At 36.7% G+C, this 9,522-nt stretch overlaps 1 protein-coding gene across 1 annotated transcript; it reads left to right on the top strand.

Moving 5' to 3' along the window:
- The first annotated feature begins 2,893 nt into the window (after positions 1–2,893).
- On the top strand, positions 2,894–4,124 carry LOC110286466. Its single transcript, XM_021152789.1, has one exon. It carries the CDS (start codon positions 3,144–3,146, stop codon positions 3,822–3,824), a length of 681 nt encoding a protein of 226 aa, XP_021008448.1. The 5' UTR covers positions 2,894–3,143; the 3' UTR covers positions 3,825–4,124.
- The last annotated feature ends 5,398 nt before the right edge of the window (positions 4,125–9,522 follow it).

The raw sequence follows: 9,522 nt of genomic DNA, 5'->3' as shown, positions 1-9,522 counted from the left end.
CAGCTATATCAGGGTCCTTTCAGCAAACTCTTGCTAGTGTATGCAATGGTATCAGCGTTTGGGGGCTGATTATGGGATAGATCCCCGGGTATGGCAGTCTCTAGATGGCCCAACTTTCGTCTCAGTTCCAAACTTTGTCTCTGTAACTCCTTCCATGGGTGTTTTGTTCCCAATTCTAAGAAGGAGAAAAGATGACTTTCCTCATCATTATCCTTGAGTTTCATGTGTTTTGCAGATTGTATCTTGTATCTTGGGTATTCTAAGTTTCTGGGCTAATATCCACTTATCGTTGAGTACATATCATGTGAGTTCTTTTGTGATTGGGTTACCTCACTCAGGATGAGGTTTTTTTTATCTTAGCCATTCTGATGGGTTTAAGATAGAACTTCAGAGTTGTTTTGATTTGCATTTCCCTGATGACTGAATGCTTTAAACATTTCTTTAAGTGCCTCTAAGCTATTTGGGATTCCTCTATTGAGAATTCTCTGTTCAGTTCTGTACCCCATTTTTAATTGGGTTATTTTGGTTGTTGGTTTTTAAATTATTGAGTTCTTTGTAAATTTTTGATATTATCCCTCTGTTCAGATATAGGGTTGGTGAAGATTCATTCCCAATCTATGGCCTACTGATTTGTCCTATTGACAGTGTCATTTGCCTTACAAAGGCTTTGCAGTTTCATGAGTTTCCATTTATCAATTGTTGATCTTAGAACCTGAGCAACTTGTGTTCTGTTCAGGAACTACTCTCCTGTACCAAGATGTTCAAGGGTATTTCCCACTCTCTCTTCTATGAGATTTCATGTATCTGATTTTAGGTTGAGGTCCATGATCCACTTGGACTTGAGTTTTGTGCAGGGTAGTATGTATGGATCTATTTTCACACTTCTACATATTAACATCTAGGAGAATCACTTTATTTCACAATATATCACCTGCTATGGTGATATTCTGCCTCAGTACAGGTTCAGAAAACAAAAACAAAAACAATAATGAACAATTAGCAGGCCAAAATAAGTCTTACCTCATTTTAAGCTGCCTTTCTTGGGTATCCTGCTATAGTTATGCAAAGGTAACTAGTACTACATAATTTGTTACTTCAACTATAGAAAACTAGTATATGTAATCAGAAAAAGTGATTAGGAGAGAGACAACAGAATTAAGGTCATTTATTTTCTAATATTAAGGTTTTTTTATTTCACCTCTTTTCCAACAAATATGATTCATAATTTTTACTGGCAGCAGTTGGGTTGCAATATTCCCTTATGCTATTATGTATAAATTAACCTGATATTCAAATCTGCATAAATAAATAAGTATTGATAAATTGAAATAACTCATCTGGACCCAAAGATGGGTTCAAAGTACTTTCCTTCCCAGTCTGTCTGTAAATATCAGCCTTTCAAAAACCAAATTGGTTAAATAAGAGAAACTGAAATAAAATGTTTCTATTCCTGAAATTTTTTCTCAACATAGAACATCTCTTCTTGCATGACCCAATGATGATTCTGCCAGTGACTTGCACAAGCATGAAATTCTATTTACTCTGCATTTATTTTTCTATTACTTGATTACATGGAGAAAGTGGAGTGTTAACCAATTACAGAGAAAGCTGACTCTGAGCGTGATTTTCTCAATTGACAATCAGATTTTCAGGGCCAGCTTCAACTGTAAACACACTTCTCTCTCTTAAGCAGAGACCCTGAGCTAGGCTGTCACATAGTATAAATTGGAGAATATCACATTCTAATAGTTCTACAATTTTCACTACCTTCAACACGGTAGCAAGAGCAGTATCTTATCAATGTGCATATCAATGGCCTGAAAAGGAATGTCTTAGCTGAGACAACTCGATAATATTTATTATTTAAGTAATTTTAATTATTTATTTAATTATTTAATTAAATAATATTTATTATTTAAGTAGATAATATTTATTATTTAAGTAGTACAAGCATTTGGAATGAAAGTTAAGGAAATTTACATTAAACTTTACATCTTCTCTACCAAATATATTTCATGTGCTGATATAACACCAGAAACAAACAAACAAAAATCCACTACAGAATTAAAACTAAAAAGATTAATTAGCTTTATATCTTCTTCCATCATAACTTGTGTTATGATCCCGGGGAGCTATTTGTGTTTTTCCACAGGGTGAAGAAAATCCATTTTGGGTCCCGACGCGACTGACAAGGACCGTAAAAGAGCAAAATGAACCCCAAGATGATCCTCTTACTCCTGATGATTGAGACCGGGATAAGTATACCCTTGTGGGACATAGTAATATCATGGCCAGTACCTTTACCGGTACATTCCAATTCTTCTACCTAGCCTTTGTTTTTTGCAATGGAATGTTTTTTGGATGTGCCTTATGCACGACAAACTCCTCAAGAGCCACGGGTGTATAAGAGTACTAGTTTTCATTTAAATTATACACTATGCTTTGTGCATAAGGTGGATAAACCTTTTACACCCTGCATAATTTTTAAAGAAAAAGATTATCTCTAATTGGGCAGATCCCATTATCCAAAATAAAGTGAGCTCTGGAGTGTTATTTAATGCTTTAACGCAAATTGCTCAAGGAGCACAATCAGGATCAGGTGATGTTGGAAATAATGTAACTTCACCTATAAACATCACCACTATCATGATAAAGGGAAATGTGACTATTCCCAAAAGATCACGATAGCCTGTTGGCAATGCTACTGCTATACGCAGCATGCCTTAGTGCCATCCAGACCTCACATTTCCTATAGTTTTTTCTCCTTGTCAATCAAATGTTTTTCCTCGGAAAGAATTAGCAAAGGGTTTCGTTTTGTCATCACCATTAGATTATGCTGTAATGTATGATAAAGGAGATGCTACAGGGAAAGAAAATATTTGGCCATATTACCAATGGATTTTAAATAATGAGGCAGGTGCTAGTACCAGTTTGTCAGCCTTTGCACTGCTGACTGGAACCTTTCATGAGATATTGAATGTTTCTGCAACACTTTCCAATATCTCTACTCATTTCGATAATGTGACATCTAATAGAGTTATCAGAAAAATGACTACTTCTCCAGTAGAAGTCTGTGTCAATCCTCCATTTTTTCTTTATATTGGCTAAATTTCAAAATAATGCAGAATGGTTAGATTGTACAAATGTCACTTGTTTTTTTGACACAATGCTGGAATGGAACTAATTTCTTAGCCTTAGTGGTACATTTACCAACGTTCATCCCTGTGCCTGTTGAGGCAGATCCAGAGAAGTTACCAATCATGAGTCTTGTCCGGCAGAAGAGAGATTTCGGTATAACTACAGCCATTGTGGTGGCAATCTCTGTTAGTGCGGTTGCTGCAACAGCTGCTGGGGTTGCCATGGCAACCACAGTCCAAACAGGCACAGCCCTAAGTCAATTGTCAGCCACAGTGGCAGATGCTGTTAATCTTCATACCTCTGCTAGTGCCCAGTTGAAGGGCAGATTAATGGTTGCTAACCAACGCCTCGATCTTGTAGAGGAAAGATTGGATATTCTTTTTCAAATGGCCCAATTGGGATGTGAAAGAAAATTGGGGGCGCTTTGCATTACCAGTGTGCAGTATGAAAATTTTACCCGAGCAGATAATTTGTCTAGGCATTTGTCATTGTATCTTGCAGGAAATTGGTCAGAAGGATTTGACGAGACTCTTGAGTCCCTGAGGGCAGCAGTGTTGGCTATCAACTCAACACGAGTGGACCTGTCGCTAACAGAGGGACTCTCCTCCTGGATTTCTTCAGCCTTTTCTTATTTTAAGAGTGGGTGGGAGTTGTTTTGTTTGGGGCAGCCTGATGTTGTGGCCTAGTGTTCATGCTTTGGTTGGTCTGCAAGCTCAGATCTCAACAGAAATGTGACAAGGTCGTGATCACTCAAGCAATTGTGGCCATTGAACAAGGGGCCTCCCCTGAAATTTGGCTATCCATGCTTAAGACTTAATTGGCATCTGAGTTCTCTGCTCTTGCACCCCACGGATCTGAAGATCCATTGCACTGGGATGAGAGAGACTCAATGATCATTGATCAGCCCTTGCACATCGCTGAGGTTTCTTCATTGCATGCGACAGGGTGATCATGATTTCTCCGCTAAAATTTTTCCTTAAAACCTGGCTGGCCTCGCTTGTAGAGTTCACCCTAGGCCATCTAGCGGTTATTGTCACTGTGGTATCCAGAGACGGGCACCTTTCCTCGTGCACATACCAACTTAAGACATGGGGCCCGGTGGTGATAGGGTTACCCTATAACGGGTAAGGCCGTGACATTAGAGGAACGACCTAAAACAGGAGCCACAGCAGATGGACATAACTGCAGAGGCCTAGACCAGCCTTGTTTTAATAAAACATAAAGGGGGAGATGTGGAGAGACGCGACATTTGCCATCACAAGATGGCGCCAGCTTCCACAGTGCCTTATGCCACTTAAACAAAGAACAAGTTATGGTGCACATGTGTTGGAGTAATGTGCACCAAGTCATAGCCCACCCTGGGGCGTATCAATGAGATTGTGGGTAAGTGACACGCCACGCTAGGGTGTATATAAGCAGCACCTTTCTGCGGCTCTTTGTCTACCTCATCAATATGCAATAAAGATTGGCTGCAGAAGGATCCTTGTGTCCTGTGCACGTTCTTGCCGGCGAGGAAACAGCACGGGACAGTGAGATACTGTCTCAAAAACAAAATGAAACAGAAGATTAAAAGATAAAATAATTTACATTACTCTATCTTAATTGTTAATTATAAAATGTGTAAAATGAGGCCAGTGACATGAATCAATGCATGAAAGCAGTTGCTCTTTAAGTTTGATGACCTGTTTGATTCCTCAGTCCTTCAATAGAAAGGGAGAGTAAAACTGTTGGCCTTCAAATTGCATCTATGTGCCCCCACTCATACATGCAATAATTATAAGTAAAATACTGAAATAAATGTTAATCAATATGGTTAAAACAATTTAATCTGAAATCTTAAATAGTATCTATTTGATAGAGTTAAACAGCTGTGTCCTACCAAAGAGAAATTGTGCTACTATAGCTAAACTTTTTCAGCTGAAAAAATATTTTTTATTTTAATTTTTTATTAGATATTTTCTTCATTTACATTTCAAATGCTATCCCCAAAGCACCTATACCCTCCCCCTGCCCTGGACCCCAACCCACCCACTCCTGCCTCCTGGCCCTTGCATTCCCTTGTACTGGGGCATATGATCTTCACAATACTAAGGGCCTCTCCTCCCATTGAGGGTTGACTAGGCCATCCTCTGCTACATATGCAGCTAGAGACACAGCTCTGGGGGGGGGGGGTGGAAATACTGGTTATACTGGTTAGTTCATATCATTGTTCCTCCTATAGGGTTGCAAACCCCTTTAGCTCCTTGGGTACTTTCTCTAGCTCCTTCATTAGGGGCCCTGTGTATGCCAGAAAGATTTTACTGACAGGACCCTGACATAGCTCTCTCTTGTGAGTCTATGCCAATGCCTGGAAAATACAGAAGCGGATGCTCACAGTCATCTATTTTTTACTTTAATAAAGTAAGAATCTTATGAGTTGCAACATCTTTGGAGTATTTCTCACAGGAGAAAGCATGCCATGGACAGCCAACCCAATGGCTGGGAAGTTAGGTCAAAGCAAAATCATTTCTTTACACAATCTCCATAAAACTATGGCTGCAACTTGAATAAGTAATACCCCACAAAAAGGGTCAGCCAGTGCTACAAGCTCAGCCCCAGGTAGATGTCATAGGAATAAGTTATTGGGTCATAGAGGCACTTAGTTTTTCCTGTAATTTTGAGTGCTTGTTATATTTATGTTATATGGAATACATTTCAAGATAATGGAATAGGTAACAATGGGACTAAAAACACAGGAGGCAAAACCAGGAATTGACATATAAGATTACATCAAACCAAACAGTTTCTGTTCAGCAAAGGAAACAACAAAATGAAGCGGAAACTTTTAGAATGAGAGAAATTGTCAGCCATTCATGTGCCAGAGGATTAATATCAATAACATTAGTAGTGTCTCAATAATTCAGAAAAACTCAACAATCAGAAATAATCTATTTTTTTAACTTGGGCTGATGATTTGAATAAACATTTCTTAAAAGAATATATAGAACAGCCAACAAACAAAATTTTAAAATGTTCAATATCAATGGCTATCAATAAAATGAAAACCAAAACTTTAACATACCATCTTATCCCCCATCAGAATTGCTGAGAAAAAGAAAAAAGTATAAGAAGTGCCAGCAAGGATATAAGGGAAGAAAGGGGACCCTTGCATGCTACTGGAAGGAAAGCAAACTACTGTAAAAATGGTGTGTCACTTTAAAATGAAAACACTAAAAACAGGATAAACTAAAGTTCCTTTCCTTAACTATCCCACTTTTGGGTGTACATCCTAAGAAAATGGAATCGCTTTACAAATTCTAGTATGAGTATATTTACTGTAACAGTACTGACAATAACATATGTGGAATCAGCTTACATGCTCTTTAAAAGATGAATGTATATGGCATGAACTTTTTCTGGGGAGATATGAGCAAAGGTCTTGCCTCCAAGATAAAAGGAAGAGTTGCACACCAAAGTATGACTTCATCAAGGTCCTGCTTAGGAAACCAGTGAGATTATTGGGTTTAATTATATAGCAATGAATGAGTCATTTACTTACAGGAGCATGGATGACCATAAAGCAATTGAAAAACCAACAAGTCTTGCTCTACTGCTAGATAGATGGCGTCCTCTTTTTAATTAAACAATAATATTCTGTATTCCTTAGCACCTCCTAAGGCCATGAGATTGAGTGTAATTAGGAAAGAATTACATACAGCTGGCTGAGACATGCAGGCAAGAGTGGCTGAATCTCAGGTTAGGGTTCTGCATACATAGGACTGATCTGTCTTTTGCAAGTAGTCACTGTTGTTCTGATGAAGATGATGATGGCTATGTTCAGAGGATATCATTCTATACAATATATAATGAATATGGAGTAATAAATTATTATTCATTCATCAAAAATTGAAATCCTCTATTAGCCCAGAAACTTAGAATACCCAAGATACAATTTGCAAAACACAAGAAAATCAAGAACGAAGAGAGGCCCCTTGGTCTTGCAAAGTTTATATGCCCCAGTACAGGGGAATGCCAGGGCCAAGAAGTGGGAGTGGGTGTGTAGGGAAGCAGGGCATGGGGAGGGTATAGGGAACTTTCAGGATAGCATTTGAAATGTAAATAAATAAAATATCTAATTAAAAAATTGAAATCCTCTAGTTAGCAGCAAAGTGAAACACTGTATTAAGTGCAATAACTGAGAATCAGAAAGACAAGTACTATGAGTGCTTCCTCAGACCTGATAATAAAATGTTCCAACTTATAGTAGATTCTTGGTTTCCAAGGATTAGAAAGATCGCTATAGCTGGATTTAATCAGTGCACTCTTGATGGAAGTGTGGAAATATTACACTTAATCCATTAAAATGTACAATTAATATTATTAATTTGGCACTTTAATTACATTGTGATGCTTTATGTAAAAGATGTAAAACATGATTTTCTTGGTAAATTAAAATGCTAAAATATCTATCATGAAATACAATCGGTCTCTTAAATTGTATTTGTAAAATATATTTGAATCTATGAATAAATATTCCTTAATTTTTATCAGTATATATTCATTGTACAAATTGATGGGTACCCAATTTACATTATTTACACATAGCAAGTATTTTGACCACATCAACTAACTCCCATTCTTCTTTTCAAATATGCTCCATTCTATTTTCACATTATGTATATATACATATAAATATATATGAAAGAGTATTCATGTCATTTTCCATTTACTGGTGACATTATCTCAAGACTATTTGTGTGTTTAAATTTTGAACTCTTTATATGTTCCAGATGTACAGATAACACTTTTTTTTTCCGTTCTGTAGGTTGTTCATCACTCTTCTTTCCACATGAAAATATATTTGCTTTCTGCATTTGGCTTATTTCACTAAATATCATAATCTCTAATTTTATTTGTTTTCATGGAAATGGCAATATTTTGTACTTTTCAATGGCTGAGTAAATCTCAATTTAATAAACTACCAATAAAGCCCCATATATACCACCATTTTTATTCATTTATCAGTTGATTTATTGTAGGCCAATTCAATGACTTCACAATTCAGTGACTATAAACAGTGCTTAAATAAATATGGATGAGAAAAAAATCTCTGTGACATAATGATAAAACCTTTTTTATAAATTTCCTAGACTGGGCTATAATATTATTCCAGTTTTAGTAAGTGTTTTTTAACTTTGAAATTACAATTTATTTTTATATCTGTAGTCATAATAGTAAACAATAACACAAAATCACTGGAAGATCCATTGTGACAACATAACACCAGATATCTATATACACAAATACATAGAGAAAATGACATCAGGAAAAAAGACTAGCTGTCAATATAGCTGTGATGAAACATAACTAAACATTTTCCTTAAGTGTCTACATAATATTTATGGTATCAGTCATTGTATCTCATTTGTAAAGTCAGTAAAGTAGAGTTCAAAATAATGATTCAGATATTTGAAGAACCCCCCCATACTGATTTCCATAGCATCCACACTAGTTATACTACCACAAGCAGTGTAACTAGTTGAATCTGCATTCTAAAATTTTGTGAGGGAATATTCTCTAGAGCAGTGGTTCTTCCTAATGCTGTGATGGTTTAATACAGTCCCTCATGTTGTGATGACCCCCTACCATAAAATTATTTTTGTTGCTATTTCATAACTGTAATCTTACTACTGGTATGAATGATAATGTAAGCATCTGATATGCGGGGATATATGGTATGTGATCCTAGTCAAGGATCATTTAACCCCGCCCCCAAAGTGGGACATGAAGAACAGGTTGAGAACCACTGCTCTACAGTCTAGCTCTTATACTGTCACATGATTAACAATGGCTCAGGCCTAAGCTCTGACATAGTTCATAAGAATAGCTTTACATTGCTACCAAAAAGCAAGGTGACTAATAATTTAAAATGTTAAATAATATATGTAACTGTGTATGCAGACAATGCAAAAAAGAGGGCCCTTGAGATGGTTCCGCAAGTAAAATTACTGCTATACAAATCTGGGTAACCTGAGTTCCACCACTGCAACCCATGGTATAAAGAAAAATCGAACTCCTCAAAGTTGTACTCTGATCTACACACAAACATACATATGTTCACCAATGCATATGTATTAATTATATTATATATGTTATATATTATATATTTTGTGAGATATGTTATAATCTATACATATAGAGATAAAGTTTCTAAATCACAGAAAGATGTTAAATTGTGTTTTATGCTATGAACATAGTGAAGCATGTGTCCGTCTTATGGATATATGCCTAAGGAGATGTATTGCGGGATCCTCTGGTAGTACTATGTCCAATTTTCTGAGGAACCGCCAGACTGATTTCCAGAGTGGTTGTACAAGCTTGCAATCCCACCAACAATGGAGGAGT

This window comes from Mus caroli, chromosome X (assembly GCF_900094665.2).
Source record: "Mus caroli chromosome X, CAROLI_EIJ_v1.1, whole genome shotgun sequence".
In the NCBI taxonomy this organism is placed as follows: Eukaryota; Metazoa; Chordata; class Mammalia; order Rodentia; family Muridae; genus Mus; species Mus caroli.
This window is presented reverse-complemented; position numbering and strand designations above follow the sequence as displayed.

Excerpts from the sequence above, each read along its gene's own strand:
- LOC110286466 (XM_021152789.1), top strand. The coding sequence starts at position 3,144 with ATGTCACTTGTTTTTTTGACACAATGCTGGAATGGAACTAATTTCTTA.